This window comes from Mixophyes fleayi, chromosome 7 (assembly GCF_038048845.1).
Source record: "Mixophyes fleayi isolate aMixFle1 chromosome 7, aMixFle1.hap1, whole genome shotgun sequence".
Taxonomy (NCBI): Eukaryota; Metazoa; Chordata; class Amphibia; order Anura; family Limnodynastidae; genus Mixophyes; species Mixophyes fleayi.
The window spans coordinates 5,805,874-5,832,459 of record NC_134408.1 but is presented as its reverse complement, the minus strand read 5'-3'; the positions used below and the strand labels follow the sequence as shown (position 1 = coordinate 5,832,459).

Here is a 26,586-nt window from a genome sequence, read left to right as displayed (position 1 = left end):
AATTTAGACTGTAAGCTTTAATGAGGAAGGGACAGATCTGAATTATTAAATAGTCTCTATACAGATCTGTGTTACTGTGGCGCTATAGAAATGATAATAAATACAAGTTACAACAAAATGTTTTTTGTACTGCAGATGAACAGTTGTTCTGATAAATAAACAACCCTCACTATCCACGTAATATACTATTGTCAGCTTTGTAGTTCAGATCATTCTGTGATTGATATGAAAGATCTGGGACCCTGAAGGAACTTTAAAAAAACAATGGAAGAAAAAGATATGTTGGAATATAAACAGTTAATTTTCAAGTATTGAAAACAAGACTAAGATTAGATCTTGGAGTTATCACCATCCATGGAACAAACATATTTACATCCATTATCTCAGTATGTTTATCTAATCATTGAACATTTTTTCAATTGATGATACAATCTTCTTTAAATACATTTTTCAAGTCACCAAAATTACTAATGGTTCATTTGGTTACAAGTTACTTTAGCCATGTCAATGTTCTAATGATTTGATTGGTTATAGGCTAGTTCTAGTTCTGTCAATGTTCTAATGATCTGATTGGTTATAGGCTAGTTCTAGTTCTGTTAGTGTTCTAATGATGGGATTAGTTACAGGTTAGTTCCAGTTCTGTTAGTGTTCTAATGATGTGATTAGTTACAGGCTAGTTCTAGTTCTGTTAGTGTTCTAATGATGGGATTAGTTACAGGTTAGTTCCAGTTCTGTTAGTGTTCTAATGATGGGATTAGTTACAGGTTAGTTCCAGTTCTGTTAGTGTTCTAATGATGTGATTAGTTACAGGCTAGTTCTAGTTCTGTTAGTGTTCTAATGATCTGATTGGTTATAGGCTAGTTCTAGTTCTGTTAGTGTTCTAATGATGTGATTAGTTATAGGTTAGTTCCAGTTCTGTTAGTGTTCTAATGATGTGATTAGTTACAGGTTAGTTCCAGTTCTGTCAATGTTCTAATGGTCTGATTAGTTATAGGTTAGTTCCAGTTCTGTTAGTGTTCTAATGATGTGATTAGTTATAGGCTAGTTCTAGTTCTGTTAGTGTTCTAATGATGTGATTAGTTACAGGTTAGTTCCAGTTCTGTTAGTGTTCTAATGATGGGATTAGTTACAGGTTAGTTCCAGTTCTGTTAGTGTTCTAATGATGGGATTAGTTACAGGTTAGTTCCAGTTCTGTTAGTGTTCTAATGATGGGATTAGTTACAGGTTAGTTCCAGTTCTGTTAGTGTTCTAATGATGGGATTAGTTACAGGTTAGTTCCAGTTCTGTTAGTGTTCTAATGATGTGATTAGTTACAGGCTAGTTCTAGTTCTGTTAGTGTTCTAATGATCTGATTGGTTATAGGCTAGTTCTAGTTATGTTAGTGTTCTAATGATGGGATTAGTTATAGGTTAGTTCCAGTTCTGTTAGTGTTCTAATGATGTGATTAGTTACAGGTTAGTTCCAGTTCTGTCAATGTTCTAATGGTCTGATTAGTTATAGGTTAGTTCCAGTTCTGTTAGTGTTCTAATGATCTGATTGGCTGCAGGAGGGTTACAGTCTTGTGAACATTTGAATGAACTGATTTGTCTAAAAGTATTAGGTAAGATACTTTTCTTCTTTCTGGGACTAGTGATTGATGGAAAGGTGACCACCAGAGAATGCTCTAAACCCGCAAATATACATCTAGCATTTCTTATAGGGTGAGATATAATTTATGAGTGTAAAAGAAAAGATTTTATAAAGTAGTTCCCTAACAGATGTAGGGAGGAGACTTGAAGGAAACCAATGAAAGCATGTGTATGCGGGTGTGGGGAGAGCACGTTATTAAATTAAAATAAAATAAATAAAAGACAATTTTTTTTCATTTTATTTCTTCTCCCTTCTTTTATAAAAGCTGGAAAGGCAATGAAGAATGAGTTTTAGCAAAAATGTAGGGATGTTACAGCGCTCAACTCAGAATTTAAGTCCGAAAGAGTTCATATATTAAGACACCACAATACACTTCCTTGTACACAGGTGGCTGCCGAACTTCAATACACCGAGTGATAATACTGGAAAATTATCTAGAAAAGGGAAGAAAGAATAGGGCACCTGAGAGTGTAGTATTTTATCGAACAATGCCTAAAAAGTAGTGGTAATTTGTATGTTTACCAGATGTGTGAATCAACAAAGCGTGAAAATATTAAGATCCCATCTCTCCATTCATATATCTTGAAGGGCTCCGTGTCATACCATAAAGAAATATGGAAACCAGAAACAGTGTAATACTATCATGAAAAGTGATTATTAACACACAACCACTTCCAACATCAGTGTTTAAGCCAAATGGAAGTAATATCTGAGCTTATCTGTACTATTCCTGCCTGACGCTGTGCATCAGGGTATTGCTAAATGCCTCCAACAAGAGGAAATGAAAACCTTATGGTGTATTATTATTATTATTATATATATATATATATATATATATGGACAAAAATAGTTGGTCACACCTGCTAATTATTGAATTGAGATGGTTCAATCAGTCCCGTTGCCAGAGGTGTATAAAATCAAGCACCTAGCCATGAAGTCGCCATTTGCAAACATTTGTGATACAAATTGGGTCGTTCTGAAGAGCTCAGTGACTCAAGCGTGGTACTGTGATAGGATGCCACCTTTACAATAATATACAGTTTGTGAAATTTTATCCCTGCTGGATATTCCACGGTTAACTGTAAGTGATATTATTAGAAAGTGGAAGCGTTTAAGAACAACAGCTACTCAGCGACAAAGCGGAAGACCACGTAAAATCACAGAGCGGGGACAACGACTGCTAAGCAAATGGTGTGTAAAAGTAGTCAACATCAGTGTCTGACATTTTTTAATATGATGGAGAGGTGCATTTTTGTTCTGTTGTGGAGGTGTCCTTTGGTTCTGTTGGGGATTTGGCATTTGGTCCTGTTTTGGAGGTGTCATTTTGTTCTATTAGGGAGGAATCCTTTGGTTCTGTTGGAGGTGTGGTGTTCAGTTCTGTTAGGGAAGTGTCCTAGTGTTCTGTTATGGAGGGTCCCTTTTGTTCTATCAGGGAGGTGCCCTTTGGTTCTGTTGGGGAGGTGGCCTTTGGTTCTGTTGGGGAGGTGGCCTTTTTTTCTGATGTGGATGTAGCCTTTGGTTCTGTTGGGGAGGTGTCCCTATGATCTGTTGAATAGATGGCATTTGGTTCTGTCGAGAAGGTGCCCTTTTTTTCTGTCAGGGAGAAGCCCTTTGGTTCGGTCGGGGAGGAGCCCTTTTGTTCTGTCTGGAAGGGGACCTTTGGTTCTGTCAGGAAGGTGCCCTTTTGTTCTGTCGTGGAGGAGCCCTTATGTTCTGTCGTGGAGGTGTCCTTTGATTCTGTTGGGGAGGTGACCTTTGGTTCATTTGAGGAGGTGCCCTTTTGTTCTGTTGGAGAGATGGCATTTGGTTCTGTCGAGAAGTTGTACCATTGTTCTGTAGGGGGGTTGCCATGTTCTTGGCCATAGTCTCCATTTATTTGGAATATGACAAGAAGTATAATAACTAAAGCTGCAGTGAAGAGGAGCAGGCAGAGGGCGAGATTCTAAAAAAAAAAACCAAAAGTAAATAGAGTTTTAGTTACAAGATATTTATCACTTTTACTTAATTAACAATATCCCTCACTAGGTGATGATATTAATAAGCAAAGTGCCTTCCTGAGAAGAATATGCATAGCACCCAGGCAAATAAAGTATTCAACAAAACATTTCAAAGTAAACTCTTCCCATAATAATTTGATGCATTCAGATATAGCATTCAGAAGTAGCTCGATGGACGTGCATTTTTGAGAAACAGACCACTGAGGAAGTCACGTCTCATGACGAAACACATTTGGGCCAACATCTGGACTACAAACATTTTGAGAATTTTCAATATATATATTGAGTCAAAACTTGCTATATCCCATATTCATTTTACTCCACTTGTTTCTTCCATATAGACTTTGTTATTATCTCCACTCTGTAATGCTTTCTACGCTATCTTACCATCTAACCACTGTGCCCTAACACATTTGTTCCACCATGCAATATTATTACACAACATATCGCACTCCCTATCACCAATATTCACTATATTCATCCATTTATTTATTTATTGACTATCAATTATTGGTATTATTATCTGTCATTCACATGTCTATTCCGTCAACATTTTAATATAGTTACTTTAGCTGCTTAGGATTACTACTGACCACAATCACATCTCCTGATTCACCAACTACAGACCTCACCTCCTGTACAACTCCACAATATCACCCTTCCACAAGCAGCGCTCCATGGCTACTGATGGGTAAGTATAACTTTATTTCTAGGCTCACTAGCTGGAGGAACCCATGTTGGCAGCGCACACACACAATATCTCATTATATCCAACACAACAGTGGACCATTAACCATAGCTCATTGAACGATGCCATGTTTATTTGAAACTTGCTCCTACATCCACCAACATCAAGGCCATGAAAGACATTGCCCTACTAGCAGCAATGTGTGCTGCACTATACAGGGTATGTAAGGTACATAAAAAGAAGAAATTCAGATGACCTCCCACTGTACAGGGAACAGGAAAGGCAGACAGAAGAGTCTGCCTCTCCAACATAGCACTGGTGAAAGAAGGTGTGAAAGTGTGAATTGGCAGAGGGAGAGGCTTTTACTGTAATAAAGGTGGAGGGTGGGATGTTTAGATAATGGTGAGGCTGCTAATCATAGTGAGTAAGATATTAATTTAGTAGTAGGGACAATTTATTTTATGGTGGGGCTATTTAATATTGGGGTCATGGTAATGCCTAATCATTTAAGGTGAGGTGATGGGACTATTTGTTTAATGCTGGGAGTTTTTGGACTATTCATTGAATGTGCGGCTGAGTTTGGGGAGGAGGAGGGCTATTTATTAAATCTGAATACTAATTTCTTAATTCCTGGGCAGTATGGGGTGAAATAGGTTTAATTATTAAATGTAAATGCTATTAAATTAATATTGGAATATACGGGAGGTTACTTATTAAATTTAAATACTAATTATTTAATGTCGGGGCTATTTTGGAGGAAATAAGGTGTATTTAGCAAATGTTAATTTTATTAATTTAATGGTAGTGCATGTTAGGTGAATAGGTCTATTATTAACTCTGAATTCTATTAATTTAATGCTGGTCCTGATTGGGAGAAATAGATCTATATACTGAATGTGAATGCTATTAATTCTGTGTTAGTTGCAGAGGGGAGGGCCTAATTATTAAATTTGGGTGCTATAGATTTAATGTCGGAGCTAGTTAGCTAAATATTTCATGCACCTTTCCTTTTCTCCAAACAGGGGCCCAACATTTCAAGATCCAGACAAGCAGAAACTGAACTCAAGACATGAGCAGCCTCAGGTAGTAAGAGAAGCAAGAACAGGTAATAGTGAGCTGCACATTCTGCCAATTGTGCTGGTTCTGGTGGGGCAGTACCATGTACAGTGACTGTAAGTGATTGTCTGCTCAGCCATGACATTGTCCTGACTGTGAGGATAATTGGGAGGTATGTCCCACATCACTCTGCTCCGCTAGTGAAAGGGGAGCTGTATGCACCTAACAGTAATACGCACAGAATTGCCCGTATATTTGAAGTGGATGCGACGGGGTTGGTCATGCCCACTCTAGTACTGTTGCATGGAAACCCCACTCTAGAAATCCTGTGTTTGCCCTTATATATAACACAGCTACTGACCCAGGTCTTAAAGGTTCTAATTTATATTTTCAGCCGTGGAGGAGTAAATACACACATTGTGCAGTTTTTCACCTTTTAGTTTTATTTACTTGTGATGTAGTACTAATGAAATGTGACATTTTCATGCTTTGCGCATCGTACAAGCTGGGCCATTGTGAGCGAGGACAAGAGTAAGACTGAATAAGACTGTACATGGTATTCAAGGTGAGACACACACCCAGCACCAAGGCAGTGTGAGCGCACACCTAGAATGTGTCACCGGACTGAACTTCAATTTACAGACTCACACCATACCTCACACCACACACCTTGTTTTTATCTCATGCAATTAAATATACTTACGGGAATGGAGGCTTTATGGGCTGTCAAAGAAAAGAAAAGACATTATTATACCTCATCTTTGTAAGATAAAAGACAACAGTACGATCTATAATTACTATTATTATGCAAAAGCACTTTCATGAGACAATCCACATTATTGAAAACTGAAAAGAACGGGGTTAGATATGTAACTGTGGGATGGTTTGTGAAAATCAGGAGCTGGTTCTGACTTTTTTGGGCCCAAGAATGTTGAGCTGTATGTAACTATAAATCATCATTGTATTCTTCTGAGAACTAAACTTTCTTCTCTGGCTTCAACATTTAGCTGTATTTTGAAGTCCTGTGTGAATGATATGTCAGGACAACCTGCTTCTACTATAGATGTTTCAATTACAAATGTTGAGAAATGTGTCCTAGACATTAGACAACAATCAATAAATTGACCAGAACTTATGAAAAATGCAGTGCATATCCCCCAAAGTGTAAAGTTCCAGAAGCAAAGCAGACCTAGTCATGCACCCTGAAATTCCTGGATATGCCACAGACTCACCCTAAATCGTGGGACTTCAGAAGCAGTGACATTACCCACATAAACTGGAAAAATCCCAGCCAAGTACATAGGGCTTTGTGATTTCTAGTGATATTCCTCATTAGCCTGAGCATGGCTCCTACTCACCAATTCTCTGGATGTGTTTCTCCAACTCTTTTGTTCTCTGCCACTGAATTTGAGTCATATTATTATAGTTATCCTGCCCCTCACTGAAGAGGATCAGTTTACCGGCCAGTCTCCCGATGCTGGGCTGCTCCTCCAGGATCCTGATCTTCTCCAGCTCACTGCTATCAGTCACATCATCAATCACCACAATCACATTATCTTTTCCTGCACAAATAACACAGATAAGAAATATGACTCCTCTCTGCTGCCGCATACTTTCTGCCACTTTCACATTTATGAATAGATATCTTTTCGCCATAACATATCACATGCAACTTACCATATACTTTTGACAAGTGTTCCAGCTCCTTACCATACAGGCTGTCTGTGACGTCAGAGAAATTTATTCTACCTCTGTTCATGCTGTGATATAAGATGACAAAAGAGCACTTGGGGACCTTACTAGTGAATTCGGACCAGGAATTGGTGATCGTAACATTCCGCACATCGTTGACTCCTCGAATAGACTGAATCCAGTTTGTCAGCCATTCATAGGAGCTATAATCATCTCTAGAAAATATTCCAGCAACTAAAGCATTAAAACATGACATCGTATTCCTTATTCGGAGAAGATCTCCTGAAACAACAGAGATAGATAGATTAGTTGTATGTATTATATTGGAAGATATACTAAAGCTGAAAAATTTGATTTTCAGATTTGAACTATAAAGGTAAAATACAGTGTTACCCTAACTCTCCCAGGCATCTGTGTTAAAAAATAAAGGAAGGTAACAAGTGGCAAACATTAAAAATACTGTGTACTTTCCTAAAAGTAGTATATGCAAAACATAAATCTGCTACTGATGACATTTCTATCAAATAAAAATAATAAACACAATAAGCAGTGAGTGCTGGATTGAGTAACACTATATTCTAGACATGTAACATGATATCCAACAATTTAAAAGATAGTTATATTTTGAATTACTGGCTTGATAATACATTTATGTGCATTAATAAAACATCACACATATGGTTTAAAATAGAATAATTAATTATTAGCTATTAGTTAAGGACTTAATAATTTTCTAAAATTCACAAAGTTATCTTGTTCCCAACAATAATACTAGTTCTTAAAGTATGGAGAGATAATTGTCCCATGAACATGTATGATCAAACTTGTGTTCATAACATCCAGAGGCAAAAAAATTCTATATTAGGAACTACTATGAATTTGGATATAATGAGTGTCCCAGTGTTGATTAATGCTGGAAAATCATTTGGTTCCATCTTTGGTGAGATGTAACGTACTCTGATTTAAATGGGATTTGAGAGACTATCTGTTGCGAAAACCTCAATCTCACTCAAAATACAATTAACCAGCAGCAAAAACATAATACGGTGATATATTATATAAATGGTATAACAATGTTTCCAAAATAACAATTAAAAAGTGCCCCAATTAAGTCATCCTAGCCAAATTTATAGAAAAAAGTCCAAATGAACACCCTTACGCGTTTCTCCTTATGAATTATGGTTTCTACATGATCATGAAACTGCAGTCCATAGTTAGTATAGCATATTAATTAGTCATCATCAGTGTTAATAGTGGTGGAACTATTACCATTGAAGAGTGTACAACAGCTACATTGCTGTACATCAGACAAAGGCAGTATTTCTGCCACTGCCTGCTCTGTTCTTCATCTCGGCCCAAGTACAAAGAGGCCAAACAGGGCTGCAGGCCCCAGTGCAGATTCAGAAGAGTACCGCGTGGAGGAACAGGAATCAGGACCGCCCCCTTTTTAAATTATTGCTATGTGGCCAGTTGTCAGTGTCACTGGGTATGTGATGGCAGGTCAGTGTCGCTGGGTATGTGATGGCAGGTCAGTGTCACTGGGTATGTGATGGCAGGTCAGTGTCGCTGGGTATGTGATGGCAGGTCAGTGTCACTGGGTATGTGATGGCAGGTCAGTGTCGCTGGGTATGTGATGGCAGGTCAGTGTCGCTGGGTATGTGATGGCAGGTCAGTGTCACTGGGTATGTGATGGCAGGTCAGTGTCGCTGGGTATGTGATGATAGGTCAGTGTCGCTGGGTATGTGATGACAGGTCAGTGTCACTGGGTATGTGATGGCAGGTCAGTGTCACTGGGTATGTGATGGCAGGTCAGTGTCGCTGGGTATGTGATGGCAGGTCAGTGTGGCTGGGTATGTGATGGCAGGTCAGTGTCGCTGGGTATGTGATGGCAGGTCAGTGTCGCTGGGTATGTGATGGCAGGTCAGTGTCGCTGGGTATGTGATGGCAGGTCAGTGTCGCTGGGTATGTGTTGGCAGGTCAGTGTCGCTGGGTATGTGATGGCAGGTCAGTGTCGCTGGGTATGTGATGGCAGGTCAGTGTCACTGGGTATGTGATGGCAGGTCAGTGTCACTGGGTATCTGATGATAGGTCAGGGTCACTGGGTATGTGATGGCAGGTCAGTGTCGCTGGGTATGTGATGGCAGGTCAGTGTCGCTGGGTATGTGATGGCAGGTCAGTGTCGCTGGGTATGTGTTGGCAGGTCAGTGTCGCTGGGTATGTGATGGCAGGTCAGTGTCGCTGGGTATGTGTTGGCAGGTCAGTGTCGCTGGTTATGTGATGGCAGGTCAGTGTCACTGGGTATGTGATGGCAGGTCAGTGTCACTGGGTATGTGATGGCAGGTCAGTGTCACTGGGTATGTGATGGCAGGTCAGTGTCACTGGGTATCTGATGATAGGTCAGTGTCACTGGGTATGTGTTGGCAGGTCAGTGTCGCTGGGTATTTGATGGCAGGTCAGTGTCGCTGGGTATGTGTTGGCAGGTCAGTGTCACTGGGTATCTGATGATAGGTCAGTGTCGCTGGGTATGTGTTGGCAGGTCAGTGTGGCTGGGTATGTGATGGCAGGTCAGTGTCGCTGGGTATGTGTTGGCAGGTCAGTGTCGCTGGGTATTTGATGGCAGGCTCCTTGGCAGCACCTCTATACACTTTCTGCGATTTAATGTCAATAGCAGCCCCCTGACCTGGGATATCAGCGCACTCACGCACCAAAAGCGCTCTGTACTAATGGAAATTAGATTCCAGCTAACACACAAGTCCCTCAATATAACAAGCGTCTCCCCCACTTGCATCAGATGTGCATCACTCAGGCTCTCTTCCTCTACCTTTTACTATACTTGCAACAATAGCGTCCTGTATTTAGATGCAGTGCTTTAACCAAAGTCCAATGGTACTGGTGGAGCAGAACCAGGGCTATAAAAGACCACAGAGTTTGGTGTTAGAGTGAGGTCTGTTCATAAAGTGATTTCACCACGAGATTGTGTCAGTGGCTGTCTCTCTGTGGTCCCATTATATATAACTGTCACTAATCTGTGTCAGCGGCTGTCTCTCTGTGGTCCCATTATATCATACTTGCCGACATTGTGCTGTTGCCCTCCGGGAGAGGGGGGTACGGTGGGATGCAGAAGGAGGTGAGTGCTGTGAAACACGTGCTTTTAGCCCTGCCCATTGTGAATAAAACAACATTTTGTTGCAGGGGGGCAAATCGCGCCATTGAAGCTCCCAGCAGGTAGAATTTGGGAGAATTGCCTGTTCTCCCGGGAGTCCAGGAGACCTAACCGGAATTTGTGAGTCTCCCGGACATTCCGGAAGAGTTGGCAAGTGTGCATTATATATAACTGTCACTGGACTGTGTCAGTGGCTGTCTCTCTGTGGTCTCATTAGATATAACTGTCACTGGACTGTGTCAGTGGCTGTCTCTCTGTGGTCTCATTAGATATAACTGTCACTGGACTGTATCAGTGACTGTCTCTCTGTGGTCTCATTATATATAACTGTCACTAGACTGTATCAGTGACTGTCTCTCTGTTGTCTCATTATATATAACTGTCACTAGACTGTATCAGTGACTGTCTCTCTGTGGTCTCATTATATATAACTGTCACTAGACTGTGTCAGTGGCTGTCTCTCTGTGGTCTCATTATATATAACTGTCACTAGACTGTATCAGTGACTGTCTCTCTGTGGTCTCATTATATATAACTGTCACTAGACTGTGTCAGTGGCTGTCTCTCTGTGCTCTCATTAGATATAACTGTCACTAGACTGTGTCAGCGGCTGTCTCTCTGTGGTCTCATTATATATAACTGTCACTAGACTGTGTCAGCGGCTGTCTCTCTGTGGTCTCATTATATATAACTGTCACTAGACTGTGTCAGTGGCTGTCTCTCTGTGGTCTCATTATATATAACTGTCACTAGACTGTGTCAGTGGCTGTCTCTCTGTGGTCTCATTATATATAACTGTCACTAGACTGTGTCAGTGGCTGTCTCTCTGCAGTCTCATTATATATAACTGTCACTAGACTGTGTCAGTGGCTGTCTCTCTGTGGTCTCATTATATATAACTGTCACTAGACTGTGTCAGTGGCTGTCTCTCTGTGGTCTCATTATATATAACTGTCACTAGACTGTATCAGTGACTGTCTCTCTGTGGTCTCATTATATATAACTGTCACTAGACTGTGTCAGTGGCTGTCTCTCTGTGGTCTCATTATATATAACTGTCACTAGACTGTATCAGTGACTGTCTCTCTGTGGTCTCATTATATATAACTGTCACTAGACTGTGTCAGTGGCTGTCTCTCTGTGCTCTCATTAGATATAACTGTCACTAGACTGTGTCAGCGGCTGTCTCTCTGTGGTCTCATTATATATAACTGTCACTAGACTGTGTCAGCGGCTGTCTCTCTGTGGTCTCATTATATATAACTGTCACTAGACTGTGTCAGTGGCTGTCTCTCTGTGGTCTCATTATATATAACTGTCACTAGACTGTGTCAGTGGCTGTCTCTCTGTGGTCTCATTATATATAACTGTCACTAGACTGTGTCAGTGGCTGTCTCTCTGCAGTCTCATTATATATAACTGTCACTAGACTGTGTCAGTGGCTGTCTCTCTGCAGTCTCATTATATATAACTGTCACAAGACTGTGTCAGCGGCTGTCTCTCTGTGGTCTCATTATATATATTATTAGAGTGTTGAAGATACATTGTATCAGGTGTCTCTCATCCCCTCTCTCACTCTCCCCCCACACTATCTACCCCGTTCCTTCTCCCTCAGTCTCTCTTACCCCTTTTACCCCACACACCTTGATGCTGGTGCCGCTGATACAGACCGTGCTGAACTAATCTTCTCCTTTCTTGTAACCTAACAGATCAGCGAGTAAAAGAGAAAGTAAAAAGATGTTTCCGGCTGTCACAGTCTCAGCTCTGCTGTAGAATATAATACACAACAGATATAACGTCTGGTACAATGATGCAGTGAGATAGTTTATGTATCACATATCGCTATACATTAACAATGCATATTTTATGTGAATGAGCCCTAATGGAGAGATGTAACTATTGTATGAGATGTGACAGTTATGTGTCAGTAGTTAGAGATCCCACTATTATCCAAAGATTATACCAGTGTCGTCTTACAGCAAATATAACAGTGACACAGTGTGACACATTGAATACATATATGTCAGTGTGTAACATGCAACTTTATCACCAATTTCACCTAACACCTCAGTTATCTCCTTTACATGTTCCTTTACTATCTCTATTTATCATAATATGATAATATATATCTCTATTTCCGGTCTGTAAAACTGACCAATCAAGGGATAGGAGAGCATATCACACACAATGTTGATTATCATAGGCTGATTACTTGTGTAAATCATTACATTTAGTGTTATTAGGTAAGAATGTAGAGGAAGTGACTTCCATTCTCAAACTGAAAAACCCTCTTCGCTAAAAAGTTATAATATTGTGTTATCCACAAACAATGTGCTTCATTATATATCGGAATCTAATATTTATTTTCATATTTATTTATTTGTCATTTTCTGTAGTTTTCTGTAGGGTGCTCTCCCGGTAGTATATGTGATACATGAGTTACTAACAGAAAATAGAGATGTTCACTGACCCCCATGTTTTGGTTTTGGTTTTAGTTTTGAATCTGGATTATCTTCGTGGTTTGATTTTGGTTTTGGTTTTGGCAAAACCGCCCTGACGTGTTTTTGTTTTTGTTTTTGTTTTGAATCCCTATTTGTTTTCTAAAATCCCTATTATTAACCTCAATAACATTAATTTCCAGCCATTTCCAGTCTATTTTTTTCAAGTGAGAATAACACTGCTACCTCTCCTGTTTCTGTGTGAGCAATGGCACTGAGCAATGTCACTGGAGACTGGAGAGTGACAAGAACACTGCTAGCTCTCCTGTTTCTGTGTGAGCAATGGCACTGAGCAATGGCACTGGAGACTGGAGAGTGACAAATACACTGCTACCCCTGTTTCTGTATGAGCAATGGCACTGAGCAATGGCACTGGAGACTGGAGAGTGACAAGAACACTGCTACCCCTCCTGTTTCTGTGTGAGCAATGACACTGAGCAATGTCACTGGAAACTTGAGAGTGACAAGAACACTGCTACCCATGTTTCTGTGTGACCAATGGTGCTGGTTTTCCTGGGGATGGAGGTACTTATGGAATCCAAAACCCACGAGATCCGACAACTCAGCGATCACGTTTTGCCTTGATTCAGATCTGAGAAGCGTGAAAGTACCGAGCCGGCTTATGAGCCTACTCGGATCCCTTAAGTTCGGGTGGGTTCGGTTTTCAGAAAACCGAGCCCGAGCATCTCTAACAGAAAAGAAGAGATACTACTTGTTAGAGGCACTGCTGTACTGCTGAGTAATAATACCATCAAAATTTAGAAGAAAAAAATACTAAAAAGCAAAATATTGAAGATAAAATATGTGAGAATACTATGGGCAAGATTATCATCAATTACTCTAGATCTAATAGTCTCCAAATGGACCTCAGTTATCTCATATATGTTCCATAATCAACACAGGATATCAAAGAAACTGTAGGTTATCGTTACTAAGGATCGTGTGTCAGTGTTGTCCTCGGACAAAGATTGTCTATGTAAAGCTATTTTTTCATACACAATCTGGGATATGTAACAATAAGGTACATTTCTATGTGTGCGATTCTAGGATATTTCAATTGATATTGGATAAAACATATCAGGTATATTTTGTTATATCCTCACTTCACTCCAAATGACTTCTTTATGTCTGTGAAAGACATGCTGGAGTCCCATATGCCCTGTTTTATTTAGCAGCATATGTGTGTGAATAATATGTTTTTAAACCTATACAGTCTATATTGCCAATGTAAATACTAATCAGTAAATATAGAATGTTATTTCACCCAGATACCAATTTCTAGTTCAAATCAACAAAATAGGATCCCATTGTGTAGGGCGATACATATAATGAAATTGTCAAGGTGCTATAAGATAATGATTATAGTGAACCCTAACTTAATGTCTATAATTAAAATATATTGTCTGATATTAAGACATGCTGGGCCTGATTCATTAAGAAAATTAAAGCAAAAAACAAGGAGTAAGTTTGCACCTTGGCAAAACCATGTTGCATTGGAGGGGGGAAGTAAATTTAAAATGTGGGGACAGATTTATAGTTGGAGAAGGGCGTGTCCTAGATCAATCTTAATCTCGTTTCAGTGTAAAAATAAAACTATCAAGTATTTGTGTGCTACATGAAAAAACAACTAGTATTTTCCTTATGTGAAAATACTAAACTAATTTGCACCCCTTGCATTGTAACATGGTTTGTCCAGGAGAATATTTACTCCTTTTTTGCCTTACTTTCCTTAATGACACAGGCTCTCTGTGTGTTCCGCTGTTCTCTTGTTTCCCTAGTCATCGTTAGAATTTATTTTTCCTGGTTATTATTTATTAATGAGATGTCTGAGGAAACTACATTTTACCAGTGGAGAAATACGTCCGATTACATTCCTTTTACCTGTGATCAAAGGACCTGAGCTTGATCGTGCTTGTTGGATTGATTACCTGAATGAGAGACCTAAGTTATCATTTGGATCTTTTGGATTCCACCATCATTATTTTCAAATCCTCTTCATAAAGTCCTGAGTGGGATAAGATCATTGCAGTGAGCAAAAAATGTTTAACTGCCGAAGACAGACTCGTTATACAGCTCTAGAAGGCGGAGCTCCAAGCCGCTGGCAGGACTTTATCAGTCAGACTTTCCAATTACGATCTATACTTCCCGAATGATATATGGACTGTTGTAATACATGAATGATCGTATTTTTAAAAGTTATTGTGATCCACATAAGACTGTGATATTGATGTATGGATTAAATCTAACATGATCGTGTTTTGGAAAGTGTGGAATGGTCCCTTGATCTTATATAATCAACAATCCAGAATTATGGCATAAAGCACTGTTCATTAGATATATTTTTCCCTATATGTGCATTATAGGTGAATACCTACAAATTATGTTTTATTTATTCTTTATTTATTTATGTTATAATGATTTTTAATTTATTGTTATTTTTTATTAAAATAAATTTTATTATATGTCACTATTTTACACTTTTTTGTTTCTTTTTTTTCTATTCTACAGTATGATAGCTAGAATTTGATTGGTTGCTATGGGCAACACCTCCACTTGTCCTCTTTGGATGGTTTTGCACATTTACCCCCTTGTTTCCATAAAACTATTTCTTCTATATCTGTTTTGTGTTGCTGTTTTTCTTTTAATGTGTCTGTTCTGAAATTATTTGGATTAATTTTTAATGTAAGAAAAAAAAAAATTAAAGCTTAGCTATTTCAGAACTTTTCTGTGTAATATTTGCCTCATTCTGTATTTGGCTGCAGAATTTATTGCAGCACAGAATCCCTTCTATCATTTTAGTTCCACCTTAACCTCTCCTTAATCTAATCAACAACACCACAGAGGAGAATGAATTGACACCATCACTGTATTTCTAGATTATGCATTTTGCAAAATGTGTAATTCAGAATTTACAAATACAGTGCACAATTGTATTCTGTTGAAGCAAAAGCAGAATTGTGTCACAGGAACTTTGTCTATTAAAACTACCAATATTTTTTATCAATAGTGTATTAAAAATATTAACAAACATTAATAATAATAATAATAATAATAATAATAATAATAGTAATAATAACAAATGTATTTTTTATTTAATTATTGTATACAATATTTTAATACTTATTCAAATGATAATATATATATATATATGTGTATAAACAGATCAGGTACAACCACTAAGAAAAGTCTATCCAGTGCAAACATTTATTTACAAGCAATTTCTTGTTTTTGTTCATCTGTTCAATTAGTGAGGTATGTATAATATATTACCCCATTGTTATGTATTGAACAAAGAAAATGTGCTGGACTTCACTTGTTACCTTTTTAGAATACTTTACAGCATTTTCAATAACCCTTTCTTTAGTATTTAGGGGCCTGATTCATTAGGGATCTTAAATGAAGAAGTGTCTTATTTCAGTCTCCTGGACAAAACCATGTTACAATGCAAGGGGTGCAAATGAGTGTTCTGTTTTGCACATAAGTTAAATACTGACTGTTTTTCCAAGTAGCACACAAATATCAACTTTAAATTTCAGTGTACAAATAAGCTATCAAGTACATGAAACATCAGCATTTGCTATTCTAAGAACCCAGGAGAATAACATTCACAGATATTCAGAGGCTGCAGAAACAAACGTACCCAGACAGGAACCTTATCTCTAACCACATTGTGCTGCATCCTGTCACAACGAGCCACCTATATAATATATAGGTTATATGTGGGTAACTCCCGTCCTCTAAGGTGTGTAAATAGGAGGCTTCTGACAATTTTGGAAATGATAAAACTAGAGGGGTGTCCCTACCCTCTATAGTAAGCAATATGGAATACTACAAATTAATGTCTCCCTGGAGGCCCCACATATAAATATCAGAAGGATCTAGATAAGCTGCTTCTATAGGAATTCTGGATATGACTGAGCTCGTTATCTATCTGTAAAACATCAGAGACTGCCAGTTATATAGCAGATGCCAAAAATTCACAAGACCCTGATTAACCCACCCGGCAGAGAAGTCGTCTCTGGTGTTGGGCTCATTAACAACTAAAAGACAATTTTATTATTGGTTTCATAAAAGGTCACAAAACATAAAAACAGAAAGTGATACAGTGCGGTGATAAGCTTGTGTGCAGTGGTTATAATGTAGGTTCAGCTGCAATCGCTTTGTTACCTCATAAAGTCCTCAATAAATAAACACTTTGATTTGTGTCTTATTTGTGTACTATTATTATATCACATTGATGATCTTTGTTAATCTCCTTTTAAATACTATTACAATTCTCTCATCAAAAGTAATATAAAAATGATCCTATGATGCTATTATTTGCAGCTTAGTATCAGACATTCACTAGAGATATGACATAGCTTCTCCCTATAGGGTAGAGATTAATATCCACTATCTATATAGTTTTAATCATTCACCCATTGGTGATATAATAAATAGCGATAATCTATGTGGCCAATTGGATATACAGCCAGAAAATATAATTCTGAACTATTTTTTAGGCAAGATCCCTCTTAAAACTAGGACTCTGAGAAGGAATAAAGTTATCCTGATATGATAGAGGGATTTTATTCAGTGGTTGTTATTATCATAGAGTGCGGCAGTGTATAAACTACAATGTATACATTATCGTTCCAGCTTACTTCTATTCATCAATTATTAAAAATTTTGCTATAAGTCTTTATGAGATTATATATCTATTATTAGGCCCAGTAAGTTATTGGAACCAGTATCTTAATATTCATATGAATCATTTTTAATGTATTTAAATAAAGAATAATATGGACAGTGTTATGGAGGCCTATAGATTGGAGAATTTGTAAAAGGAGGGAGAGGACAATGGTATTGAAGGCAGCAGAGAGGTGATGAAGGTTGAGAAATGAGAAGTGTCCCTTAGATGTAGCCTAGGGAATGTCGTTAATGACTTTAGTGTGGGTTGAATGGAGGGAGCGAAATCCAGATTGAAATGGGTCAAGGAGGAGTGAGAGGAGAGCAAGGAGTTGTGATGCTTATAAACATCCCATTAAAGAAGTTTGTATGCAAAGGGAAGGAGGGAGATATTTTGGTAATTAGAGATTGGTAAGGCTGACATGTTTGTAGGAGGGGAAGGTACCGCGTTTGGGTTTGTTATATAGGACATAACTGATCTCTTTCCTGTTATTCAATTTCTTCTAATATGACTTTTCACATTAAATAGTTTCATAGGAAAGATATATCTTGTGATACACCCTTGAAAAAACATGGATCTATAGTTTTAAAAGAAAATATTTATACTTGTTTTGTTTTATATTCTCTGAAATGATCAGCTTTATTTTGTTTTCTATTTTCTTATTTTTTTGGCTGTACTATTATGTTTTAATTTGGTTTTATTTATTGGTCTGCTTCTAGATATGAGCACTCTAGCTATCATTTATCAAGTACATTCTAGAAATGATAGTTAGAATCTGATTGGTTGCTAGGGGTAGCACGTTCCGTTATTAGTTTTAGTAAATCTACCCCAACTCTTGTTTAGTGAAAATCAAAATTCCACTCACTCGTTTGTTGTGGAATCATAAACATAGACATGGGATCATCTTAGACCTGTCTGTGCTGTCAGGCAATTGTTTGACAGGATGTGAGTATTGAAGCTCCGGAGTAAATGTAAGTATTGTTGGAAGACAATATCTAAATAAAAAAGGTAATACACTCACATACTCATAGGAGCAATTACAGCTTGCAAATAGTTACATTTAATTAGAACAAAAACAACACAGGTCAACATGGAAACAAAATTTTTTAACCCAAAAAAAATATATTTTTTTAAAGCACCTTAACTAGTATTGGCATTAAACCACCAATATTGTTCTTTAAGACACTGAAGGTCAACATTGCAGAATGAATATAGTTTAATCACATACCACTATTTTTTTTAACTATTTATTTTGAGAAATAGTACTGATATACATACAGGGATCAACAAATAGTACATTGCAAAAACAGGCATACATAGATAACAATGCAAAGAGAAACATTTGAGCAGAAGAAAAAACATTGTCACAGGAGAGACAAAGGAAATCAATTTTTGCACCAATTGTTCAAACTGTAGAACATTTTCCAAGAATATTAGGTGAAGGGGTGAGGGAGGAAAGGACACTGGTCATCGCCGGAGGAGAATAGAGTGCAGAGGGAAGTACTACAGATTGTCTCGGGGAGGGGCACAACTCCGAGGGTCAGACAACAAAACAGCAAATCGCCAGTGGGGTCACATTATAGGGAGGGGGCTGGTGAAGGAGTGAAGGGGTTACAAGTAAAGCCAGGATTCCAAATCTGGTGGGTTTATCGTCCTTATCGTGTGAATGGCGTAGGATCTGTTCCATCTGGGCAATAAACCAGATATAGGAGCTTAGGGTGGACATATTGGGGGGCTCAACCTGTTTCCACGTCTTGGCCACCAAGCACCGCGCTGACATACCAGTAATTTTAATACACTGACATATAATTAACACTAATACTATGTAATAGCAATATGTAAAAAATACTGTATGTAACATGTGAAATTGTTAATTAGCCAATTTAAAGTAAGATGGAGTAACATGGTGACTTAGCAGTTAGCCTTCTTTTGCCTCCCAGCACTGGGGTTTAATTCCCAACTAGGGTCTTATCTGTGTGGAGTTTGTATGTCCACCTCATGTTTGCGTGGGTTTCCTCCCACACTCCAAAAACATACTGGTAGGTTAATTGTTTGCTGACAAAATGAACCCTAGTCTGTGTGTATGTGTGTGTGTGTTGGGGAATTTAGACTGTAAGCTCCAAAGGGGCAGGGACTGATGTGAATGCCAAATATTACTGTACAGCACTGCAGAATTGTTGGCGCTATATAAATAAATGGTGATGCTGATGACACATACATTTTATTTCTATAAAAGGCCCATCCAGGTGATAATGGGACCAGTTACTAGCGTTGTGCTTCTGGAATGATCGGGAAGAATCTCCTCAGTTAAGCAACATCGCACATTTCTCCTCGCACCTCACGGAGATAAAGGTGCACAGGAAAATCTGTAATGTTGGGGGTACTGTAGTACCCGGAAATGTGTGAGCCGTGCACCTTGGTGATGTCTGGACATAGTTACCACATGGGTCTTTGCCATTGTATTTACATTAAAACTGGCATCACCAGGCTGGGTCCTGATGTTCCGGGTGCTCTGAGCCTGAGCCATTCATTGAAATAATCTGCGGTCACACTGTGACTGAGGAAACCAGATCACAGAGACAATTATTTATTTCCTATACACCAGTCCTGCCAGCTTCCAGCCTCTGTACTGACTATGAAATTGGACTTTTTCCAAAAAACGATCCCAATGTCTGACAATGATTCCAATATTCCCCTTTAGGTTTGTACTTTACATGTGCTACAATCTATCTACATAAAATAAGCTTGGAGCAACGTTACCATTTATTGCCAATTAATTTGTAAGCAGACTCTAAGAGCCTACTTCACTTTGTATATACTCTATATATAACAGACATTCTTCTTATGATGAGGGACAGAAGATGAGCACAACTTATATAGACTACTGCTGTGTACAACGTTTAGTTTTCCTTTTACTTTTCCCCTTCAAATTTTGGCTCATCATTTCTTCTTTTAGTTTCTCCATATCTCTGTCATGTGCAAGTTGACACAGAATTCTCTTCCTATCAATCCTTTCAGCAACAGGATCTCTTTTCATTTTCATATTGAACTCAACTTCTTTAATGATCTCATGCAGACACTTTATAAGGTCCCCATGTTTCTCCCGGGTTCTCACGTGATCTTTCTCAGTATAGTTCTCTAAAGGGAAAAGTTGCACCCCCATTACTCTGAATTTCTCTGTTATATCATGTAGATTTACACTGAGCTTATTGGTGAGGACAACAGTGGGGAGGATTCCTGGAATAAAATTGAAATAAAGAACTTGTTATAGTGTGTGTCCATCTGATGGAAAAAGTATGGAAATCACTGATTGTCTTTATATGATACATCTGAGTTTACTCCCAACTTCACTCATATTATATGTGTTTGTAGGTGACAAATGACCGCGTGTGTTCTCTATGTCATTCTTTGTTATGTTTGTTTCCAACTTGGTTTCTAAGTACATTGGGGATTTTATTGGGGATTATTCTGCTATACATTGTTATGATGAAAGCGGTCCAAACCAATTAGTATCTAATAACTGTTAAGTATATATCTTGTTCTCAGGATATAATTGCAACAGGATTACATTAGTTGCAGTCATGTGACCCGGAAGCATCTGACCATGGGCAGAATCATTTTCAGAATGGATATTGATTAGAGATTGATCTGTGAGTATTTTTTTTTTATTGGGATGTTATTATATATTATTTAAAAATGTTTCTTGAAATGTAAAAATATTTTTATTATATCTGTCGATGGGTGGCAGTGCCTTGAGTTTTATTTTATAGCAATTTGAAAGTGAAACAAGATGTTTACAAATGTATCCTTCACATCTGATTCCATGTCATGCACACAGCTGCGATATAATTTCAATTTGTGAGTCCTTGAAAAAGACCCACTAAGCAGGAAGAGAATTATTTGTTGAACCCCCAATAGTAGGGTAACACTTCCACCAAACAAATCTCCTGGGTGCGGTGAAACGCGTTATAATTGAATAATTATCTGACCAGGGTCAAATGTCATTTTTGGATTCAGTTACATTCATCTGTGCAGTGTATCTGTCTCCCTGGAAAATTATTACACAGAGAAGCCATGGCTGAATGTTCCCGTATTTACTAAAGTCAGCTCCACTTTTCAGTTTAAAAGGGTCATGGCAATGATTGTAACTCATTTCTTTTTCATTAAAATCAGAACTATGCAGCGGAAAACAATGGCGTGAATGAGTGCTAGTGAGGGTGAGGATGTGAAGGGGGGGACATCATATCCTCACCCTCAGTATAAAGAGAAATGACATTGCTTATTAATTGGGGGGACGTCGCACCATCACCTGTCGCCAACCTTGTCACTCCTCGTCACCCATCCTCTTGTGCCCACCCAAGAATGGCTCTGTGTTCAGCATTTATCATTGGAGTACATCAAGATTAATACTTTGCTACATTTTTTTTCATGTTTTCTTTTTACTTTGGAGCAAAACTATTGTACTATATTTAATATGAATTTCAGTTTGTATCTCTCCCTGTCACAATTTTACACCCCCCAAAAGTCTGTTGGGTGATCAGGTCAGATTAAAGCAATAAAAGTACACATCATTCACAGCGTTACTTAGTACATTTGTGCCAATTCATAAAGCCCTACAATAAATTGTCTAATATCAGGGAGGTGTATCAGTGCAAAAACACACAATATACAAATATTAAAATCCCATTAAAATACATTACGCAGATTTAATATGGAGAATCTTGCTAAACACTCAGGGACTTGATTTAGTTGAATAAAAGTACATTTTTGGGTCACATAAAAATTGCATGTGCACAGTTTGTCCAAATATATACTTGGATGTTTATAACACTTGTTACCCTCACACACTGAAGCTCACGTTTGAACACAGTGCACTCTCCTATCATTCTAAAATTTGTTTTGGTAAGTAAGCTATGGAGAGTAGATCTCTATGTTCTCTAAGATCTTTATACTTGTTTCTCATAAGAATACTTCTAGCTTCTCTCTACACTTCCCCTGAGCTCATCACCACCTCTCAGCTCCATCCTACCTCCTAGGGGTTTTCTTGTCGACTTCTCTCTTTCTCTCTTTCCATCCCATGGGGCAGAGTAACACATAACCCACTAATGTGTATGTCCCACTCCTGTTCCTAGTCTAAAGTGGTTTTACAAACAGATATAACCTACAAAGGTAAAACATAATGTTCAGTGTTCACCCTAACATTCCACTGCCGCTCTGATAAAAACTAAAGCATTGTCTCTCATTGACTCCCTCTCTATTACAAACAGCAGAGGCTCCTTCCGCATCTTTTGGTCAGATATTCTGATGAGCATGTGGAATATTTATTTCTTCAGGCATTTGAGTCACTGGTTCTGCCCCTCTATATGCAATTGCCAATCGGCAATGTCAATTTCTGCAGAGAAAGCCTTCCCAGCTGTCAGTCACTCTCAGTGTCTTTAGTTAGACAAACACCCCCACTACTAACATGGAAACCAGTTGAGAGTATGGTAGTAATGTTTAGTTTTAATTCAGCTCAGTAACATACAGCTTTTCATATATATTCATTTTCATTATTGGCTGTACTTGCTCTTGATGTTGTGAATAAAATGAAACCCATCTTTTAAACAAGCAAAACACTTTTAGCTTTTTAAATAAATCACAAGCAACATCAGACAAAGCTGTATTGTAAGACATATAGGGGGAGGAATATACTGCACCTGTGATTTTTTTTGCCATGTCAAGTAACGCTTTCAATTCACCAGCTTCCTCTCTAGCTATCAGTTTTTTCGCACTAAATGATAAAAAACATTTACCAACATTCGTAAATATAGCGCAATCCATCGAAATGTATTCATTTAAATAGTTTTGATTAGTTGACTGATTAAATGACTAAAAAATGAAATGACTAATTAAATAAAGACATATAAATGATTTGTGATATATTATAATGTGTCCTATAATGTTTTATGCATAGATGTATAGCGTTATGACTCAGGGCTTACCTGTAGACAAAGACAGGGATTATGAAGTCAGTGAATTGATTATTTCTTTCTGATTCCAGCACTGTAGTCAAACTATCAGCATATGTTTGGAACCATTTAACTTCAGTGTCCAGTGGTGGAAAGTTCCCTAAATGAGAAGAAGAATAAAATGGTGCCGTAATGTCTTTAATATATAGGTATTGATATACCTGGAAGGATACATTAAGGATCATTTATGAAAGAAAATCTGCAGACTCACAATGCCTCTTTATGGGCTTGAATCATATTCGGACGTACGACCATTTGCACGCCGTATCCTGCACAATATAGCTCTGCACATGTTCAGAAACGGATATTATGGTAATAAACGCAAGTGCATGCAAGTTGTGTTCGGTCTTGAATCAGGCCCTTTGGGAGTAAGTGTGTCTACTACTCTGACAGCACATTTCTAGAAGCATGCAATGATTCATCCATGTTGGCGGCTGCTCTTTAAAATGTACAGGATGGAAACTGTAAAAAGGTCACATTACCTAATACAACCCAATTTGAATAAATCATGAGATTGATGGGATATTGTGATTGTCCTTATTACTTGTCACTTTTTTTATTTGAAAATTATAATTACTTTGATCAAAGTGTGTATAGAAAAACCCGTTGCCACAGAAATGCATCTGCTCGCCCGGAAACCGTGCAAAGCCCCGGTGGGCCCCACTGCCAGATGTCAGCCCACTAAACAAAGTTGATTAACCGACTTGGTCCCTCCCTCTGGACCAACCAACCTGATGTTTGCGGCCGCGGGTCATTATGATCAGAACCCACTCCCCTTCTCTCTCTGGTGATCTCATAATGTTATGGAGCAATGAAGTTGGGGGGCAATATGTAATATTGTGTAAGAGATCTAAATTTATTGGTGGGGTGATGGCTGGGGCTTTTAATTTAAAGTGGGGTAATAGGACTATTTAATCATGGAATGGTTTGGGGTTAATAATCAAATGTAGGACTTTGTTTAGGGAGAAAGAGGGTTTTTTATTGAATGTTAATAATAATTATTTATTGTCCAGGCTTTTAATGGAGGGAAATAATAGTATTTAATAAATTAACCTAATTTAATGTCAGGGCAGTTTTGGGGGAAAAAAAGGGTATTTATTAAATGTAAATACTATTAATTATATGTCAGGGCTGGTTAGGGGAAATAAGTTTATTATATTTGAATGCTATTAATTTAAAGTCTGGGCTGATTGGGAGTAAATAAGTCTATATATTAAATGTGCATACTGTTGAATTTGTGGCTGCTTAGGGGTAAACCCTGTACATCTAATTATTAATTGTTTATACTGTTGATTTCATTTCGGGTGGACCAAAATTGCTCGCTCGTTGCTAGGTTTTCCATATTTCCTATACGTCAGTTGCTGCTCATAGACAAGCAGCAACTGAGCTTAAACCACCAGCAGCCGCAGGGAGTGAAAGCAGCAAGAACAGGGAGGAGAGAGCAGGACAACCTGCCAACTGCTCTGATTCTGGCGGAACAGTTCTGATTTTGGATGACTTTTCTACTTCTGGATGGGGTCTAGACTGTACATACTTTATATACGTGTTTGCATGGGTTTCCTCTGGGTGCTCTGGTTTCCTCCCACACTCCAAAAACATACTAGTAGGTTAATTGGCTGCTATTAAATTGCCTTTAGTCTCTCTCGGTCTCTCTGTCTGTGTGTGTATGTTAGGGAATTTAGACTGTAAGCTCCAATGGAGCAGGGACTGATGTGAGTGAGTTCTCTGTACAGCGCTGCGGAATTAGTGGCGCTATATAAATAAATAGATGATGATGATATAAACTCCATTCTTATATACTACACTATAGCACTAGCAATGTCCTTTGTGGGCTGACCAAGACCCCTCTAGTCACATTGTCTGGAAGCAGGCCACACCCCTTCTAGTGGGCCCCTACCATTACATCCCCCTGGTGGGCCCTTCATGTCCCAGTCTAACATGCCTAGGGGTACAAGAGCAGGTAGTCTGAGATTTCAGATGATTATAAAATGATCTTCATATATAAAGACTCTGTGTATCTACAAGACTACAAGACTCTTGCACAGCTGTTAGTTTCATCGAGGGACTGATACTTTTGTGCCATTTCAGAACCATTTCCTGAGCCATAAACAAAAATATCAGCTAATTTAAACCCCATTCTCTACCCAAATTACCATACATAGTTTTATACATTTTAATAGGAGTGCCTGTAACTTGCAGCATCTATCATGCAGTGCAGTGATCCGCTGGCCGCACAATTGCACCAACAAAATGTGATTTATCTGCATGAGCTGTGTACACTAACACACAAATAATATCTACAAAATGACCCCTATCCCCTTTTGCAGTTATTTATGCTTAATTCTTCTCTTCAATCCAGTTATTCAGCTCAGGTAACTGCAACAGTAAAGTAAATTTTAGGAACAGCGCATGTTGTGCCACATGAAATGGTCACACTGCAGGGTCTGAAAGGATTGTTACATTAAAATGGTAAATATTAAATATTCTCAATAAACACATACGTTCATCTATGCTTCTATCTTGACTACATTAGGAGTGTATTGTGTAATTCACCTTAAGAGTAAAGATAACACCTGTACTTACCTAGCTGTGCACATATCTCTCCAGTTTCATCCTTATTCATTGTCACACATCCTCGGTTATCGACCAGCGTGATCGTCCTGGTCAGCTGATACGAATTCCTGATCATTGTCTCAGGTTTATTCACTGATTCAGCAACCCGGGCATAGACCTCGTATGGGCCATTATCCACCACATACTTACAGCTGTTAATGAAGGTGGATTTACCGTGACCTGTGTAACCGAAGAGCTGTAGTAGAACCCGGTTATATCCCTGGCTGCCATGTGTACAGTTATCAAGGCTGAAATTCTGAATATAGTATCTCTTAGCATCTATATCCATAGCTGGGTCTACAGTGAGGAACCTGCTCTGTCTCTGCTCCTAAACATGTATTAACTGACGGAGGAAATCAGCAGAGTGCATGAAACTGAAAGTAGAAAGAGAAATAAGTTTCTGAAAAACATCCACCACCCATTCCGTTATAGTAAGATTTCCACATTCAATGACCAAAATAACACTCACTACCTGGTATCCACTCTCTTTAATATTCATCCCATTTAGGGCACTTAACCACTGGCATTGTATTATGTCAAATACTAGAGTCAAACAATCATAGGTAGGTGAAC

The 26,586-nt window shown here is 38.4% G+C and overlaps 1 protein-coding gene across 6 annotated transcripts; it reads right to left on the bottom strand.

Annotated features, from left to right (window-relative positions):
• Window positions 1-2,429: 2,429 nt before the first annotated feature.
• LOC142097170 (uncharacterized) lies at window positions 2,430-26,586 on the bottom strand. 6 transcript variants are annotated; one of them, XM_075178792.1, is made up of 8 exons: window positions 25,984-26,574; window positions 23,374-23,500; window positions 23,089-23,162; window positions 11,851-11,992; window positions 7,048-7,344; window positions 6,729-6,932; window positions 6,074-6,093; window positions 2,430-3,571 (listed from the first exon to the last, which is right to left on the bottom strand). In XM_075178792.1, the coding sequence occupies exons 5-8, from the start codon at window positions 7,316-7,318 to the stop codon at window positions 3,023-3,025; spliced, it is 1,044 nt and encodes a 347-aa protein (XP_075034893.1). In that variant the 5' UTR covers window positions 7,319-7,344; window positions 11,851-11,992; window positions 23,089-23,162; window positions 23,374-23,500; window positions 25,984-26,574; the 3' UTR covers window positions 2,430-3,022. The 6 variants fall into 6 exon arrangements, with proteins under 6 accessions (XP_075034893.1, XP_075034890.1, XP_075034892.1 ...); XM_075178789.1 differs by having other exon boundaries at window positions 11,869-11,992; window positions 25,984-26,573; XM_075178791.1 differs by having other exon boundaries at window positions 11,869-11,989; window positions 25,984-26,573.

Bases quoted from the DNA above. Each gene is read 5' to 3' on its own strand.
- LOC142097170 (XM_075178792.1), bottom strand. From the start codon at position 7,318: ATGTCATGTTTTAATGCTTTAGTTGCTGGAATATTTTCTAGAGATGAT. The intron at 6,094-6,728 runs GTGAGTAGGAGC...TTTCTTTGACAG, and splicing joins GAAACACATCCAGAGAATTG to CCCATAAAGCCTCCATTCCC. The intron at 3,572-6,073 runs GTAAGTATATTT...TTTTTTTTTTAG, and splicing joins CCCATAAAGCCTCCATTCCC to AATCTCGCCCTCTGCCTGCT.